General features: G+C 43.3%; 1 protein-coding gene across 1 annotated transcript in view; it reads left to right on the top strand.

The window, feature by feature from the left end:
- Positions 1–20,209, top strand: part of COG7 (component of oligomeric golgi complex 7) — a 70,910-nt gene that overhangs the window by 13,271 nt on the left and 37,430 nt on the right. Inside the window, exons 6-8 of the mRNA XM_056535188.1 lie at positions 2,588–2,670; positions 7,830–7,952; positions 17,034–17,232. Coding sequence (XP_056391163.1) covers positions 2,588–2,670; positions 7,830–7,952; positions 17,034–17,232 — 405 coding nt within the window. The remainder of the gene's footprint in view (positions 1–2,587; positions 2,671–7,829; positions 7,953–17,033; positions 17,233–20,209) is intronic.

Here is a 20,209-nt window from a genome sequence, read left to right on the forward strand (position 1 = left end):
TACTCTTCAATGAAACAAATAATAAAAATAAAAAATCAACCCGCAGAGCAGACCTCTAAAACACAATTAGACCCCAAATAAGAGCTATAAAATGTATTAAAACTCAGAGCAGAACTCCTAAAGTTAGGCAGACCCTCGAGCAGACCTTTAAAAGGAATAATTATCAGACCCTACTTCAGACCCCCTCAAACCAGACCCTAAAATGTATCAGTTCCCAGAACAGAGTCCTGAAATGGATCAAACCCCAGACCAGACCCCTATAATGAATGAGACACCAGACCCCTACAATATATTAGACCCTAGACCAGACCCCTACAATTAAAGGGATTGTCAAGGAATCAAAAACGGATTTCTTTCAAAAACCTCTCCCTGTCTGTCTCCAGGTTGTGTGTGGTTTTACAACTTAGCTCCATTCATTTCAATGGAACTGAGCTGAGAACCACACCCAACCTGGAGACAGACGTGGAGCTGTTTTTTTTAAAGAAATTATCTCTGTTTTTCTATTCCTAGATAACCCCTTTAATTAGACCCCAGACAAGACCCCTATAATTAATTAGTCCCCAGTCCAGACCCCTATAATTAATTAGACTTCAGACCAGACCCCTACAATTAATTAGAACCCAGACCAGACCGCTATAATAAATTAGACCCAGAAGCTATAAGTAGACCCCAGACCCCTACAACTAATTAGATCCCAGGTCAGATCCCTACAATTAATTATAACCCGGAACAGACTCTATAATTAATTAGACTTCAGACCCCTACAGTTAATTAGACCCCAGGCCAGACCCCTACAGTTAATTAGACCCCAGGTCAGACCCCTACAGTTAATTAGACCCCAGGCCAGACCCCTACAGTTAATTAGACCCCAGGCCAGACCCCTACAGTTAATTAGACACCAGACCCCTATAATTAATTAGACTCCTGACTAGACCCCTGCAGTGTTTAGACCCCAGACCAGTCCCTTTAATTAATTAGAACCAGAGCCCAAATTGAATGAGACACCAGACCACTAAAATTAGACACCAGACCCCTATAATTAATTAAACACCAGACCCCTACAATTAATTAGACATCAGACCAGACCCTACAGTTTATTAGACCTCAGACCAGACCCCTACAATTAATTAGACGTCAGACCAGACCCCTACAATTAATTAGACCCAGGACCCCTATAATTAATTAGACACCAGACCCCTATAATTAATGAGGTGCTCTGGACAGCTGCTGTGCACAGTTCACTAATTGAATAACACGGCTCTATATGGTGTCTATATGGCCTAGTGAAGCTGCTTTCACACTATGAAAAGTACCCGTTATATAACGCCTGTTATAAAATCGCGGGGTTAAATGGCTATTAACGGACATTAGAAAATCCCATTATAGTCTATGGGAATTTTCTAATAGCCGTTTTAACCCGTTATTGCCCGTTATTCAAAACGGACGTTATTTTGTGACGGGCGATTGAACGGAAAAAATAGTGCATGCACTAATTCTCCCTTTACTATCGCCCGTCATTAAAGAACGTCCGTTATGAATAACGGGTTAAAACAGCGATTAGAAAAATCCCATAGACTATAATGGGATTTTCTAACGTCCGTTAATAGCCATTTAACCCCGCGATTTTATAACAGGTGTTATATAACGGGTACTTTCCATAGTGTGAAAGCAGCCTAAGACATATGGGCAGCTATAACTTTTTTTGACAGCAGGTGGCACTGTTGCACTATTTTTTTAATTTTTTTTCTGTTATCTTTAAAAAAAAATAAAAAAAAAAATGGAACGTCTGACTATTTCAGAAAACAGAGCAGGGGGTTTGCGTTAATAAAAATAAATTAATAAATTATTAAGACAGATGAACTGTCCACCTTCTAATGGGGAAGAGATAATACAGATTAGAAGTTCATCTGTTGGATCCTTTCTTTTAAAAAAAACAGGGCCCAAAGTGTCTGCAGACACTTATCTCCCTCTCTACAAACTGTGATGCCAGTAACTTGGCTATAGCTAAAACTACCTCTTCTTTTTCTTTTTCTTTTTTTTATATAAAAGCAGAGTTGTTCCCTCTATCCTAAAACCATAATTTATGAGGTGCAGCAGCCTATACACCAGTATATTCACACCTGAATGAACAAATATATACATAGATCAATGCACGTGCACTGATCAAGTAGGCGGAAATACAAAAAAGCAGAATACCAATCACTTTCCAGTACATACTGCACTATGTGCTAACTTATTGCACTGTTGATTTGCAGGCGAATCTGTTTAGAACCTGTTCACTCTACAGAAATTCCGCTTGCAGCAGCCTCCCAATAGTTTCAGTGAGATTCTGCTGCTTAGTTGACACGTCGGAAGTTTTTTCTTTAGGGCTGGTTTACACTGCAGACATGTCAGCTTGCAGCAGAAATCATCAGGGGTAGGAATGCGCAGATGTGCGCCATAGACTCATCTCATAGACGGCAGTGCAGTCCGGCGGAATTCTGCCCAAAGAATAAAAGAACATTCTTTTATATTATTTAAATTTTTTTTTTAGTTCTCATTGTGATTCTAACCCACTGCTTCTGTTTTCTCCGTTTCATATTCACAGACCAGGCAAAAATGTTTGTGAAGGTATTCAGCGAGATCGACAGGATGCCACAGTTGCTGGCATACTACTACAAGTGCTACAAGGTATGTGTATTTCTTAAGGGGGTTATCCCTAAATTGTAACTTTTTTCTTGTGTACAGGATAGATGATAAGTAGCTGAATGCTGGGACCCCCCCACTAATCCCTTGACTCCGAATGAAGCCACGTTTAAGCATGCATGCTTCCTCTGCACTTATCCCCTATGGTGCTACACTGCACATCAATGCGAGCTGAGACAAGAAGGTTTGCTGGGTCTGTCAGTGCAGTGTCCAGAGCATGGAGGCGCTACCAGGAGACAGGCCAGTACATCAGGAGACGTGGAGGAGGCTGTAGGAGGGCAATAACCCAGCAGCAGGACCGCTACCTCTGCCTTTGTGCAAGGAGGAGCAGGAGGAGCACTGCCAGAGCCCTGCAAAATGACCTCCAGCAGGCCCCAAATGTGCATGTGTCCACTCCAACGGTCAGAAACAGACTCCATAAGGGTGGTATGAGGGCCCGACGTCCACAGGTGGGGGTTGTGCTTACAGCCCAACACCGTGCAGGACGCATGCCCAGGCGTTGTAGGGAGGTCATACGGGCACGTGGAGGCCACACACACTACTGAGCCTCATTGTGACTTGTATTAAGGACATTACATAAAGTTGGATCAGCCTGTAGTGCGGTTTTCCACTTTGATTTTGAGTGTGACTCCATATCCAGACCTCCATGGGTTGATACATTTGATTTCCATTGATAATTTTTGTGTGATTTTGTTGTCAGCACATTCAACTATGTAAAGACGAAAGTATTTCATACGATTAGTTCATTCATTCAGATCTAGGATGTGTTATCTTAGTGTTCCCCTTATTTTCTTGAGCAGTGTACTAAAGATAGCTGAGTGCTTGGCTGTCTTTGGCCGTACCAGAGAGAGTTAACAGAACAGTAGCGCACATGTTTGACCACAGCTCCATTCGCTCGAGGCACAAGGGATTCTTGTTGTTGTGATTGGTCGCGGTTCACACATGATACATAATCCACAGTAGCAAAACCCACAGCTGATTAGGTACATGTGAACATACCCTTAATGAGGATGTAGACATTTTTTTTCCCAGGAGGGATAGCACTTAAAGGGGTACTCCACTGGCCAGTGTTCTGGCAGGAGCACATGCTGCAGGGGTCAGCCATGCCCCCTCCTGACGTCAGGCCACGCCCCTCAATGCAAGTCTATGGGAGGGGGTGTGGCGGCCACCACTGTGGCCGACCCCTGCAGCGTGCGCGCACAGCGCTCGGAATTAAACGTTCCTAATGCAGCCGGAACACTGGCCGGTGGAGTACCCCTGTTAAAATAGACCAACTCACCACCTGCAGTGTTGGCAACTTCTAGTTATAAATTATGGAACCTTATAAGTGATCTGTAGGGTTTTTCATACACTTTAGATAGCTTTCTACTTAATGCTCTTTCTGCTATTTCTCCCAACTCCTTTTATACATTTTCACTCTCAGCAGAAGTCGCCATAGTCCTTTTTTTTAGTCCTTTTTCTGTGTAATAGTTATAGGTAAATGACATTTATACACAGTGACATGCAGACTCTAGGTGTGCTGTGTCCGCCAGCACATCGGTACGGTACATACTGTAACGTTGGGGAACCTCAGTGACGTGTCGTTGCTCTGTGCCAGCTTTACAGGTGTGGGAATTTGCCATGACCCCTTCATTGCCAACTCAGGTGGAGATTATTTAAACTGGGCCATTGCCGGTAACTGAAAGCTCAGCTTATCTTCATAAGCCAACATTCCCTATAAAACATTGGGCACATTTTCTCCGCTGGGTGGTAAGATCTGGACCATACCCTCTTGACTCCAGTCCAGTACTGTGCTACGTTGTGCTGCAGCCAAAGCACTTAGTCATCCCAGTGTCATTGTAGAACGCTTGTCTGAAACTGGTCCATATGCTTTGTCAATATAAAGACTTAAAGGGGTACTCCGGTGAAAAACCTTTTTTTTTTAGGTCTTTATAAGTCAACTGGTGCCAGAAAGTTAAACAGATTTGTAAATTACTTCTATTAAAAAATCTTTACCCTTCCAGTACTTTTTAGCAGCTGTACACTAGAGAGAAAATTCTGTTCTTTTTTAATTTCTTTTTTGTCTTGTCCACAGTGCTCTCTGCTGACATCTGATGCCGTATCAGGAACTGTCCAGAGCAGCATAGGTTTGCAATGGGGATTTTCTTCTGCTCTGGACAGTTCCTTATATGGGCATCAGGTGTCAGCAGAGAGCACTGTGGACAAGACAAAAAATTAATTAAAAAGAAAAGAATTTCCTCAGTATCATATAGCTGCTAAAAGTACTGGAAGCTTAAAGTTTTTTTTTTATAGAAGTGATTTGCAAATCTGCTTAATTTTCTGGCACCAAAAAAAAAAAAAAAAGTTTTCCACTGGAGTACCCCTTTAATTCACCTCTGGTAAGAAAACAGATTTAGCCGTTTTGCGATAGCAGATGGGTGTCCTACCTGCTCAGAACCCCCCACTATCAGCCATACCATGGACCTGAGTGTCAGTTCATTACATGGATGGCTCATTGATACCAATGGGCTTAGGGCAGTGTTTCCCAACCAGGGTGCCTCCAGCTGTTGCAAAACTACAACTCCCAGCATGCACGGACAGCCTTCGGCTGTCCGTGCATGCTGGGAGTTGAAGTTTTGCAACAGCTGGAGGCACCCTGGTTGGGAAACCATGGCTTAGGGTATACTGTGGAGTTCTTCTGATCAGCAGGTTTGGGCTGAGAATTACCAAACCAGACAACCCCTGGGTGTGATTTTAGCCTTAGAGCTGAGGTACCTGAGTTTAGTACCATGAAAATCACTTACTACTTTAAAGAGTCCCTGTCATTTAAAAAAAAAAAACTTGTAACATGTCACACGAGTGACCCGTCATTTGAAAAGTTTTGATCAGTCGGGGTCAGACCTTCCACTGATCATTAGAACAAGCTGGGAGAAGCTCTTAGCTGAGTGCTTCACTTTCCAGCTTGCTGCAATTTCGGTCCGACAGGCTTCATAGAATTACAATAGAGATTGTTTTCTGCAACTGGACGGAGGTTACAACGAGCTTCAGAGTCATGTCAAAATGAGTTGGGGTCTGGGTGTTTAGACCCCCAACAATCACTAAAATGAGCTGAGATAAGGACTCGGCTAAGAGCTTCTCTCGACGCTGGAGGAGAATGGCTCTATCAACTTAAAGGGGTACTCCAGTGGAAACAATTTTTTTTTTAAATCCCCTGGTGCCAGAAAGTTAAACAGATTTGTAAATTATACAAAAAAAGAAGGTTGCAGCAGCACTCTTGGTCAAAAAATGGAAGCTCTTAGTGCACTTTTTGATCAAAACTTGTCCCCCAATCCAGCACGCGGAGGTGGCCTCATTTCGGATGGGACCCTAACACAAATTCTGAGCTTAACACTCCTAACACTCACCACTGCTGGGCATATGGCCTCTGACTGGGTGACATGCTGGAACCACTATCAATTTAAAATACTTCCTGTGAAAAAGGGGAAGGGTGCACGGCTACAGAGGGTGCCAGAATGAGAATGTTATGAGTGTTAGGCTCAGAAAGTGTGTTAGGGTCCCATCCAAAATGAGGCCACCTCTGCGTGGTGGATGGGGGGACACGTTTTGATCAAAAAGTGCGCTAAGAGCCTCCATGAGTGCTGCTGCAACCTTCTTTTTTTATACTCTGTATTTGCCACAGCACTGTGCACCCGTGTATTAGGTAGTTGTGCTTGCTATTTCTCTTTTAGATTTGTAAATTACTTCTTTTTAAAAATCTTAACCCTTTCAGCACTTATCAGCTGCTGTATACTACAGAGGAAGTTCTTTTCTTTTTGAAGTTCTTTCCAGTCTGACAACAGTGCTCTCTGCTGACACCTCTGTCCATGTCAGGAACTGTCCAGAGCAGGAGAAAATCCCCATAGCAAACATATGCTACTCTGGACAGTTCCTGACATGGACAGAGGTGTCAGCAGAGAGCACTGTGGTCAGACAGAGAAGAAATTCAAAAAGAAAAGAATTTCCTGTGGAGCATACAGCAGCTGATAAGTACTGGAAGGATTAAGATTTTTTAATAGAAGTAATTTACAAATCTGTTTATCTTTCTTGCACCAGTTGATTATAAAATAAAAAAGTTTGTGTGTTCTCACGTTTTCCTCAAGCTTTTTCTTTTCCCTTCTCCTTAACATATTGTATTGATAGATTATTTTTAAATCTATTAAATTCACTCTGGTGTGTAAAAACCCAATGGATGACAAGGACTGTCATAAGCAGGGCCGGCCCTACCATGGGGCCCGGTGGGACCATGGTCCCAGGCGGCACTGTTTCAGGGGTGGCACTTTGCTTCCCCCATTTTTTTTTTTGTGCCACCTGGTCCATGGTCGGACTGGCCCTGCCGCAGCTGCTCACTGTTCTAAAGTGGCCACGCCGCCGGCGCAGTCCGAGCTGATTAATAGCGCAGCAGGCTCTTTAACACAGTGAGCCTGCGGCCAGCCGGCCCGGATCTGACGAGGGACGTCGCACAAGTGACATCCCTCCGCAGACCCCCGCAGGAAGAAGTCAGTGACATCACTCATCAGGCCACTGCCGGAGAAGAGAAGTGCTGCGCAGGCCGTGTGTGTGTCGGGGGTAGGGGGACTATGCTACCTAATGTGGGTAAACTGCAACCTAATGTGGGTAAACTGCAACCTAATGTGGGTAAACTGCAACCTAATGTGGGGAAACTATGCTACCTAGTGTGGGGAAACTATGCTACCTAGTGTGGGGAAACTATGCTACCTAATGTGGGGAAACTATGCTACCTAATGTGGGGGAAACTTCGCTACCTAATGTAGGGAAACTGTGCCACTTAATGTGGGGAAACTATGCTACCTAATGTGGGGAAACTATGCTACCTAATGTGGGGAAACTATGCTACCTAATGTGGGGAAACTATGCTAACTAATGTGGGGGAAACTATGCCAACTAATGTGGGGGAAACTATGCTACCTAATGTGGGGAAACTATGCTACCTAATGTGGGGTGCAGCATTTCACTCTTGGACCCAGGCAGCACAATGTCTTGGGCTGGCCCTGGTCATAAGTGATGTTGATCTATACAGCGCTACTGATACATAGGCTTGCTGCTGTATTATTTCACTTGTAATTGTCTGCACTCATATGTATTGCTGTCTCTGTCTGCCCTCCTAGGTTCAGCTGGTATCAGTGTGGCAGGAACTTTGTCAGAGCGAGTTGTCCCTGGATCGACAGCTGACAGAGTTCTATGACACCTTGCTTAGTGCGTGGCACACACAGCTTCAGTGGGTCTCCCAGGTACGTGGCATCTCACCTATTTTTGTCCTGATCATTACTTCTGTGAAATCTGTGGGATGATACAGTATTTGGTTACTAAGAAGAACTGTGTGATTTATCTGAAAGCTTTGAGCTAAAACTACTATTGAGCCCTATTGGACTGAACACCGATCTCCCCACTGGCCTCAATAACTTATACCAGTGCCCAAAGTTTAAATTGTATACAGGAATTATGAAATTCAGTTTCATAAGGATTTCAGGAAAAGCCACGAAACAACGCCATTCATACGAACGTAACTTGAAGAAGTTAGCACAAAACGCTTTGTTTTGCAAGTCTTAACAAAATCTACATGGATGTTTGAAATGACTTCTGTATATACCTGTTGGGGACGGATGTAACTGACATTATTGAAAGGTCAGGAATCCAGTTCCTAATGCATTAATGCATCCAGCTTTCTCAGTGTCCTGCATTCCATGTTTCAGGCATTCACGTGTACAGATGAGCAGCTCTATACCATATATGGCGTACTCCATTTATACAGCAGATATGACATGCGTATTTGTGATTTTTCTACTGCCGCAGATCAATTGATAAATCCTCCTCAATTTGAATTAGAGAACTGGTTGGTTCATCTTGTCTGCCCATACCAGAAGCAATCATGACACAACCAAAGGGAGCTTATAATTACCTGTATCCTGTGTTCTCCTATGTGGTGCCAGCAAAGCCAATATCAGAGTGAGGAAATCACTCAGTCACAATGCTGCTGGCCTTAACCCCTTCCCAACCCATGACATACATGTACATCATGGGTCGGGTGGGCGGACATGACAGGTGCCCTCAGGTCAGGTCCGCTTCATGACCGGGAGTTGTCCACTGCTATCAGCAGCTGATATTTGCCGGTAATGATGGACATCGGAGATCGCACTGATGTCCGTCATTTTACTGTTTAAATATGGTGATCTATACAGATCACGGCATCTAAACATTATAGGCTGCTATTCCCTGGTGTCTAGTGGTCCCATAGCCCCCCTGGATTGCTAGGGAAGCCTGAGGCCTTACCGTGTCCTCGGCGTCTTCCCTGGCTCTGTTATTGCTTAGGGCTCCCTTTGGCAGCCCTTAGCAATCGAGCACAGATTTCATAAATCAATGTAATGCAATAGCATTACATTGATATATGTAAACCATCTGATGATGGCTTATGATAGGCACCTAGGGGGGCCAAAAATGTGCATGAAAAAAAATATATTTTTTTTTAAATAAAAAAATCCCTCCCCTAATAAAAATTCAAATCACCCCCCTTTTCCCATTTTCTAAATAAAACACTGCAGAAAAAAAATACACAAATTTGGTATCGCCGCGTGCGTAATTGTCCGAATTAAGTTATTATGTTTCTGATCATGCATATGAACGGCGTAAAATTCCAAACGCCAAAATTGCTGATTTTTGGTTACATTAGATCCCAAGAATTTAATAAAAAGTGATCAAAAAGCCAAAACTACACAAAAGTGGTATCATTATACACTACAGCTCATGGCGCAAAAAACAAACCCTAACACAGCTTCGTAGTGTAAAAATAAGAAAGTTATAGGGGTGAGAACATGGTAATGAACAAAGTTTTTATTTTTATTTTTCAAGATAAAAGATATTTTTTTAACCATAAAACGAAACAAAAATGATTCAAGTTTTGTTGAATTGGAATCATACTGACCAATAGAATTAAGATGGTGTGTCAGATTGACCATATTTTGAACTCGCCAAAATTTATTGCCGTACAAAATTGTGCAATTCCATATTTTTTCAAGTTTGCCCTGCATATAATTTTTTTCTGGCTTTGTAATACATTGTATGATAAAAAGAAAAAAAAAAAATTCAGTGGAAATTACAACTCGCCACACAGAAAGTAAGCCCTAATACAACTGTGTCAGTCAAAAAATAAAAAAGTTATGGGTCTTAAGGTAAGGAGGAAACAAAATGTGAGCCAGATAAAAAAAATTAGCTGGGTCATGAAAGGGTTAAAGGGGTACTCTACCCCTAGACATATTATTCCCTATGCAGAATATAGGGGATAAGATGTCTGATCGCGGGGGTCCTGTTGCTGGGGAGCCCTGCGATCTCCCTGCTGCACCCGGCGTTCCTTTAGAGCGTAGGGTGCAGTCCCGGAGGCTTGAGACGTGCCCGCTTGTGGCATCACTGCCACGCCCCCTCAATGCAAGTCTATAAAATGTACTGGAAAGATTAAGATTTTTTAATAGAAGTAATTTACAAATCTGTTTAACTTTCTGGCACCAGTTGATTAAAAAAAAAAAAGTTTTCTGCAGGAGTACCCCTTTAAACTACTCTGTATGGTCAGCTGGTGCCAGAAAGTTAAACAGATTTGTAAATTACTTCTATTTAAAAATTGTAATCCTTCCACTACTTATCAGCTTCTGTATGTTCAACAGGAATTTCTTTTCTTTTTGAATTTCCTTTCTGTCTGACCACAGTGCTCTCTGCTGACACCTCTGTCCATTTCTAGAACTGTCCATGGCAGGAGCAAATCCCCATAGCAAACCTCAACTGCTCTGGACAGTTCCTATCATGAACAGAGGTGTCAGGAGAGAGCACAGAAAAGAAATTCAAAAAGAAAATAATTGGTGCCAGAAAGTTAAACAGTATTGTAAATTACTTCTATTAAAAAATCTTAATCCTTCCAGTACTTATCAGCTGATGAATACTACAGAGGAAGCTCTTTTCTTTTTGAATTTATTTTCTGTCTTTCCACAGTGCTCTCTGCTGTCACCTCTGTCCATGTCAGAAACTGTCCAGAGTAGGAGCAAATCCCCATAGCAAACCTATCCTGCTCTGGACAGTTCCTGACATGGACATGGAGGTGTCAGCAGAGAGCACTGTGGTCAGACAGAAAAGAAATTCAAAAAGAAAAGAAATTCCTGTGGAGCATACAGCAGCTGATAAGTACTGGAAGGATTAAGATTTTTTAATAGAAGTAATTTACAAATCTGTTTATCTTTCTTGCACCAGTTGATTATAAAATAAAAAAGTTTGTGTGTTCTCACGTTTTCCTCAAGCTTTTTTTTTTCCCTTCTCCTTAACATATTGTATTGATAGATTATTATTAAATCTATTAAATTCACTCTGGTGTGTAAAAACCCAATGGGTGACAAGGACTGTCATAAGCAGGGCCGGCCCTACCATGGGGCCCGGTGGGACCATGGTCCCAGGCGGCACTTTTTCAGGGGCGGCACTTTGCTTCCCCCATTTTTTTTTTGTGCCACCTGGGTCCATGGTCGGACTGGCCCTGCCGCAGCTGCTCACTGTTCTAAAGTGGCCACGCCGCCGGCGCAGTCCGAGCTGATTAATAGCGCAGCAGGCACTTTAACACAGTGAGCCTGCGGCCAGCCGGCCCGGATCTGACGAGGGACGTCGCACAAGTGACATCCCTCCGCAGACCCCCGCAGGAAGAAGTCAATGACATCACTCATCAGGCCACTGCCGGAGAAGAGAAGTGCTGCGCAGGCCGTGTGTGTGTATATTGTTTTCCACTGGAGTACCCCAACATCTATAATGTATTTAGAGGTTGAAGCGCCATCTTTTTAATACAAATCAGCTGGTTCTTGAGGAAAATACATTTTCCAGGTAGGCTAGGTGAAAGAGCAGACATTTTTTTTATGTAATAGATGATGTAATTTGTATCGGAGATTGAACAATCCCAGGTCTTCACATTCACTTTGCGCAAAGGTGAATTGTATTTGACATTGTTAAAAAAAACACAAGCAAATAAAGCGGTCACAAAATGTAATCACGGCAAATAAGCGTAATTGAAAATGTCACCCGTCCAGAAGTTTAAGGTGAGTCCCTGGGAAGCGGAAAGCATCGATTGTAATGCAAATTGGCCCGAGCTCCATCACGATCCTTGCTTGACTGCCCAGCAAATCTCAGCTCCGTCTCGATGTAAGCACTTGATAAGTTTTATGACCCGTCCGCTGGGCACCTGCAGTCTGAACCTGATGTTCTAATGGATCCTTCCTGCACTTATCTGATGTGACTGCATGTTCCCACAGCCGCATTACTGCACATCCCATTATGTTACACAGCCCCTTAAAGGATATTGCCCATCTTCTACCTCTACCCTATAGTTAAGACCTACTGTAAAACCAGAAAACCTTCAGCTAATAAATCCTCATTCCACATGGTACAGTAATGCAGTAATTTTACCTTTTATGACAGTGCTCCTTCATGTGATTTTTTTTGTAATCTTTTTAATGTGTCGGGACCTAATAGATTGCTATCTGGCCTGTAGGAATGTAAGGTAGATATGCATCTCTCTTGCCCTTGACACTAATAGTCCTGCAGCCACTTTATAGCCAGGGTTACACCTGGACTAGAGTTAATTTGCAATAGAGTTCCAAGCTATTTTCATTATAGGTAAAAAGTGACCAAACTTCAAGGACAATTCCATGACATATGACAAAATACCGTATATACTCGAGTATAAGCCGAGTTTTTTTGCATGATTTTTTTGTGCTGAAAACATCCTCCTCGGCTTATACTCAAGTGAACTCTCCGCCTGTCAATCCCTTCAGTGGTCTTCAACCTGCGGACCTCCAGATGTTGCAAAACTACAACTCCCAGCATGCCCGGACAGCCATCGGCTGTCCGGGCATGCTGGGAGTTGTAGTTTTGAAACATCTGGAGGTCCGCAGGTTGAAGACCACTGGGCCTTCATCACCCAGCCCCCCCTTTAGTTTTCTACTCACCTCCCCTCGGTGGGAAGGAAGGGTGAGCTGGTCCGGGCCATCTATGCTGCAGGGACCGTCCGGTGGGGAGGGTTAGTTGTTCCGGGCTGTCCATCTTCACCGGGAGGCCCTCTTCTCAGCTCTGGGCTGGCCCCGGACTAGTGACGTTGCCTTGACGACGACGAACAGGGACGTCCCTGCGCATGAACGTTCCTGTGCGTCGTCATCAAGGCAACGTCACTAGGTGAGTAGAAAACTAAAGGGGGGGTTTGGATGATGACGAAGGTCCGGCAGTGGTCTTCAACCTGCGGACCTCCAGATGTTTCAAAACTACAACTCCCAGCATGCCCGGACAGCCGATGGAGGTCCACAGGTTGAAGACCACTGATTGAAAGGATTGACAGGCGGTGATGATGAAGGGGGGGATGATGACGGGGGTCTGGATGATGACAGGGGGCGGGGGGTGATGTATTTCCCACCCTAGGCTTATAGTCGAGTTTTTGGAGTGAAATTAGGGGCCTCAGCTTATATTCGAGTCGGCTTATACTCGAGTATATACGGTAAGTAATTTCAGAGACACATTTTTATTAAGATATTAGACACACACAGGGCCCTTGTTGGAGGAACACTGGTAGGGCCCTGTGAGAGGATGCTATATTTTATGTCTAATATTTTAATAAATAACTTTTTTATATATGTCATTGAAGCACGGTCTCTGAAATTTCTTAATTTGTCATGTACCAGTAAAGACTGGAACTGTCCTTGAGGATTGGGTCACTTTTTACATTTACTAGTAGTTTCCAATTGAACACCCAGGGTATAGGTGTATACCCAAAATAACCTCGGCCAGTAATTAATTATGAGCTGTACCAGATTTAAATTATTTTCATTATACTCTATGGAGTAAAAACGTAGCTAGTAAAATTGCTAAGATATTCCAGCATGTAGTAACAGATAAGAAATTGCTAGCAAAACACTTGACTGCAGCGAATTTAATGAGATTTACAAGTTACTGAATGAATTTCTCTGGATGCCAGTGTTACAGCAAATTTTATTTTTGAGGAGATAAAAACTCAAGGGTTAGTCCTAGCCTTTAAAGCGTACCTGTCATATCCCACAACAAAAAAAGTTATATGTTACCTTACCCTGATTAAGTACATATAATTTTCATGTGTCGAGCACCTTTTATTTCTTTTACAAATACCTTCTTTCTGTTGCTCACTTGCTTTGTTATTCTGCGCTGTGTAGGGGGCGTGTCCTCACTCTGCATGACTCATCTTCCTCCCTGTGTCTGCTTTGCTGGGTCTCTTGATCTAATCACTGCAGGCTGCTCTGTAACCCCCTCCTCTCTGCTGTAGGCTGATAGGACAGTAGTGAGCACAGAGGAGTGATAGTCCTGCCCTCACTTCCTGGACTTTGTCCCAGCCTGTGCTTCAGCTGGGACAAAGATGAAACTGCAGCCGAACAGGATTATGTTCTGGATGGTATGAGGACCCCTAGTGGTCTTTTTTTTTAGAAGCCATGATTTCTATAAAAACGAGTATTAAGTATTTTAGAAAGGTTAATGTTTTGCCAAGATGTACAACATATAAACAGTGTTTGAATCTGACAGCGCCCATTTAGGCCCCTATACACATTAAATACAGGATGTGTTTGCTGAACTGGTGGGACCGACTAACCATATAATGTGTATGTGTTCAGAACATACACGAAAATAGCTGATTGTCGTCACACATCCTCAGAAGAAAAAAAAAAAAAGGAACAGTGATCAAAAAGCCCATTTTACCTAAATATGGTACCCATAAAGGAGCGTGGAAATAAAAAAAATACTTGTCCAAGGGACTAAAACGGAACACAAGCTACTTGTCCCTCATGAAAATCCACTTGTTCTGGTAGATGAAATAATTTCAACCAAATAGTCTGTAAATAAGATCTTTATTAGTTTAAATAGTCTGTAAATAAGATTTTTATTAGTTTCTGCACTTTGGTTTTTTCCTCCTTGCCCTATAATAGCCATAACTCTTATTTTTCCATCTACAGGCACATATGACGCTTGTTTGTTGTGGGACCAATTATACTTTGTAATGACACCTTTCATTTTCCCATAACCTATGCTCTGAAACAAAAAAATAATAATTGTGAAGTGAAATTAATTTTTCGCTATTTACCTTGTGGTCAAACTTACATGTTATTTTGATACTTTAGATCAGTCTGATTACATCAATACCAAATTTTAGTTTCCGTCATGTTTTACTAATTAAAACTTTTTAATAAAAAAAAAAAAAATTCCAGACCCCTTTAACATTTTATTTTTCCGCATACTGGGCTGTATGATGGCTAATTTTTTGGGCTGTAATCTGCTGTGTGTATCGGTGCCATTTTCGTATTGATCTGACTTTTTGAACACTTTTTACTTCATTTTTTCTGGGATATGATGTTATAAACATAAAAAACGTAATTCTGTGATTTTTTTTTTTTTTTTTTTTTACGTTAACGCCATTGACCGTACGGGATATATAATGTTGTATTTTAATAGTTCGGACAAGTACGCATGCAACAATACCAAATATGTTTATTTTTATTATGTTTTTAAGTTTTCATATGGAAAATGGGAAAAAGGGGGGTGATATGAACTTTTAATATGGAAGGGGTTAAAGGTTTTTTGAAAAATTTTTATTAAACATTTTGTTTTTTAAAATACACTTTATTACGAGGAATCATTAGATTCCTCATACAGATCAATGCAGTTCTATTGAACGCAATCAAATGCAGGCTCAAATCGATCCACCCCACTAGACTAGCGGCGATCTAAAGGGTTAATAGCCGGCCGAGGCTACTGAGATCAGCCGGGGGCTGCTGGGTATGGAGCGGGCTTGAGTTGGGAGCCCGCTCCATACACCCTGAGCACCGGTGTGAGGTGCAGACTTGCGTCCCTTGCACGTCTGTGTCCGCTCCTCCCGTCAGTCTGCACCTTACATCTGCATTGTAAAAATAAAGGGGGATGTCGTTCCGGCCTGGATTGCCCGATACAGGGCTAAATGCATGAAAAATTCACCTGCCCGGAATAATGTTCTTCAGGTTTCATGACACACTTAAAACCTCTTTCACGAAAAAAAATAAAGAATAGAAAAACAAAAACTTAAAAGAAGGAAGTTCTAGCAACTGTATTGGTATAAGTAAGAAAGGGCTCAATCTAATTCTACCATCTTGACTTTATTAGATGTCATGTGTATCTGTTTCATTCATAACATGATACGTTTCCTGCCATGTGGCTGCTGAATGGGTTAATCTGCTGTATCCAGGAAGCACAGACGGCTCCGTGATCATCCGAGCGTCCAATTCAAATTTATTAAAAATGTGCACAAAGGCCGGCGAAATAAATGCCATTCATTATCCGGGACCGCTTTTTTTTCCCCTTTCTAACATTATAGGATTTCTGCAGTGTCAGCAAGTTTTCATTAGCCCCTGCTCCGTGTTCCCAGTTCACCTCCACAGGAGTGTAGACGTGGATGTCCTTCCTATAGGATGATCTTTGTATAGGGTACCTGTAAAGACCGTAACCAAGGGCGTTGTTGTTATGGACCGTCCTGCCTAATCATGTCTTTATCCTATGCAGATACTTCAGCTAATACCACAGCTCTCCTTAAAGGGGTACTCCGCCCCTAGACATCATATCCCCTATCCAAAGCATAGGGGATAAAATGTCTGAAAATGCGGGACCCCCGCAATCTCCCTGCGGCACCCAGCATTCGTTTAGAGTGTCGGGTGCAGTGCCGGAGGCTCGTGACGTCATGGCCACGCCCCCTCAATGCAAGTCTATGGGAGGGGGTGTAACGGACGTCAAGAGCGGGGCATGGCCATGACGTCACAAGCTTCCGCCCTGCATCGCCAGTCATCTGGGACGGAGCGAAGTTCGCCCCGTGCAGCGGATGTCTGGGGTGCCGCAGCCGAGATCGCGTGGGTCCCCAGCGGCAGGACCCTCGTGATCAAACATCTTATCCACTATCCAAAGGATAGGGGATAAGATGTCTAGGGGTGTCTAGGGATGTGGCGTCACGAGCCTCCGCATCGCCAGTCATCCAGTATGAAACGAAGTTCACTCCATGCACTGGATGTCTGGGGTGCCGCAGCCGAGATGGCGGGGGTCCCCAGCGGCAGGACCCCTGCGTTCAGACATCTTATCCCCTATTCTTTGGATAGGGGATAAGATTTTTAGGAGCAGAGTACCCCTTTAAGATTAGCTTGTTTTAGGGAGCTCGGCTTCTGAATAAAAGGGAATACTTACCTCAAAAACTTCTGCAACTTCTGCAACTCTTTGGGAGCCAGTGCCTTTATACAGACATCACAGGCTTTGTATTCTTGTTACAGATATTTAAGAAGCCTCATGAGGTGGTGACCGTCCTGCTGATACAGACCCTCACCGCCATGGTCCCATCCATCCCCATCTGCCTGAGCACAGCCATGGAGAGGACCAGCTCCGAGCATAAGCTCAGTACTTTGCTGGAGCTTTTTCAAGCCACGGGTCACTTTGCTAAGGCTCTGGAAGCTGCCATCATGCCCCATATCGGTAAGACTGGATTGTGGTTTACCTAAAAAAAAATCAATATTACGTTTAAGTATATATATATTTTTTCTTCCTCTTCATCCTTTAAGGTGCTCTGTCAGCTATTGCCTTTAGTAATCTGGACCATGAATATTATAGGTGTCTCAGAATACAAGGTTTTCTCAATGAACTGTAGCCCCTCAGTGCCAGCAGCACTCGTACGGCCCCAGACCATGACTCTTCCGCCACCATTCTTGACTGTAGGCAAGATACACTTGTCTTTGTTCTCCTGATCCTGTGACACATTCTTAACACCTTCTGAACCAAATAAGTTTATCATGGTCTCATCCGACCGCAGGATGTGGTTCCAGAAGTCAATGTCCTTAGTCTGCTTGTCTTTAGTAAACTGTTTGGGAGCTTTCTCGTTCATCATGTTTAGAGGAGGCTTCCTTCTGAGATGCAGACATGCAGACCAATTTGTGCAGTGTGCGGCGTATGGTCTGAGCACTGACTGAGGCTGACCCCCCACCCCTTCAACCTCTGCAGCGTTCCTGGCAGCACTCATACATGTATTTCCCAAAGACAATCTCTGGATATAATGCTGAGCACATGCACTCAGCTTCTTTGGTCGACCATGTTGAGGTCTGTTCTGAGTGGAATCTGTCCTGTAAAACCACTGTTTGGTCTTGTCCTTCGTGCTGCAGCTCAGTTTCAGGGTCTTGGAAATCTCCTTATAGCCTAAGTCATTTATATAGAATAACATTATTATTTTTTTTTTTTCAGATTCTTTGACATGAGATACCATGTTGAACTTCTAGTGACCAGTATTAGAGAGTGTGAGAACTATAACACCATGTTTAAAAGGGTACTCCAGTGGAAAACTTTTATTTATATTTTTTTAAATCAACTGGTGATAGAAAGTTAAACAGATTTGTACATTACTTCTATTAAAAAAATCTTAATCCTTCCAGTACTTATTAGCTGCTGAATACTACAGAGGAAATTATTTTCTTTTTGGAACACAGAGCTCTCTGCTGACATCATGACCACAGTGCTCTCTGCTGACATCTCTGTCCATTTCAAGAACTGTCCAGAGTAGGAGAAAATCCCCATAGTAAACATATGCTGCTCTGCACAGTTCCTAAAATGGACAGAGATGTCAGCAGAGAGCACTGTGCTCATGATGTCAGCAGAGAGCTCTGTGTTCCAAAAAGAAAATAATTTCCTCTGTAGTATTCAACAGCTAATAAGTACTGGAAGGATTGTTTTTTTAATAGAAGTGATTTACAAATCTGTTTAACTTTCTATCACCAGTTGATTTAAAAAAAAAAAAAAAAAAGCTAATTGGGCCCAATTTGGACATTTCTACTTAGGCTGCTCTCACTTTTGCTGCCTGTCTGTGTGTTGAGTTATTTTGAGGGGACACAACATTAAAGGGGTACTCCGGTGCTTAGACATCTTATCCCCTATCTAAAGGACTACAGGGCGGTCGTCGTGTGACGTCACGCCCCCGCCCCTCAATGCAAGCCTACGGGAGGGGGTGTGACAGCTATCACGCCCCCTCCCGTAGGCTTGCATTGAGGGGCGGAGCATGACATCACACGCCGCCCGCCCTGTAGTCGCCGGTAATCAGTCCCGGGGACTGATTACAAACGGGGTGCCACGTGCAAGATCCCGGGGCTCCCCAGCTGCGGGACTCCCGCGATCAGGAATAGGATAGGGGATAAGATGTCTAAGCACCGGAGTACCCCTTTAAACACTGTTATACTTACTACTTTACATTGTAACAGGGCTTCACTTCTTCAGTGTTGTCATGAGAAAAAGAAAATAAAAAACCAAAATGTGAGGGTAGGACTTATGGGAGATATTATAGGGCACAGAAGAGAGCCCCCCATTGCATTGTTAAAGGACTTTAAAGTGGGTTGTGCCACCATTGTGATTTTAGTAGTTAGACACCCCAATATCTCAAGGGCTGTGTACTCATCGGTGGGAGCCATGGCAGCTTCTATAGACTTTTATGACCTCTCCATTCTGACAGGAGACTTTGGACCCTGTGCTTAAGATTGTGGGGAGTCCCTGCAGTCAGACCTCCCCCTCCCTTCCCCCAATAATGATCTTTATCCTGTAATGGTGGGACAACCTCTTTTATATTGATAACCTATCTTTAGGATGCGATCAACACCCCCACTGATTAGAGGCTGCAGCGTTCCATCAAGCACTGTGGCCACATCCTTGTTTTCCAGGCTCAGCCCCCGTACATTTTCTAGTGGTTGTGCCTGGTACTGCAGCTACGGCTAAGTTCACATTGCCATTGTGCTCCGTCCTATTAAGAGCCTGTTTGGCTCTTTTTTGTGTGCCCACAACGGGTCGGAACACAACAGACTCCACTTGGTCCCAAACAGATCCCATTGACTTTAATGCGGTACACCGGGGATCCCGTAATTTACTGGAGTTTAAAAAATAGTGCATGCATACATTTTTTCTCTCCGCTAAACCTCCATCATTCCGGCAGACCTGCGGACGGTGCTACATAGAACGAAGCCTGACGACAACGTGAACGGGCCTTTATTCCCATTGACGTTAATAGGAATGTACTGCAATACCAGGTACAGCCACTATGAAATGTACGGCACTGTGCAATTGCTAGAGCAGTGTTTCCCAACCACCGTGGGGCCTCCAGCTGTTGCAGAACTACAACTTCCAGCATGCCTGGACAGCCTTTGGCTTAGTTGGGAACCGTTGTGCTAGAACGGCAGTCAGCTGACGGGTGGGGGTGCTCAAAGTTAGACCCACACCAATCGGATATCCTGAGGATATCAGGATCAAACTTCATTAGGCCATCAAAATTAAACTTCATTCTGCCGTGGTCATGTTATTTAGATGAACAGGGATAGAAAAAAAACAAAAAATAAATAAAAAATAGAGGAAACTATGGACTTCGTGTTCCCATGAAAAATGTATGAGATACTATTATTTTATTTTTTTTGGAATGGGAAGAACC

The sequence above is a fragment of the Hyla sarda genome, chromosome 8 (assembly GCF_029499605.1).
Source record: "Hyla sarda isolate aHylSar1 chromosome 8, aHylSar1.hap1, whole genome shotgun sequence".
Lineage (NCBI taxonomy): Eukaryota > Metazoa > Chordata > Amphibia > Anura > Hylidae > Hyla > Hyla sarda.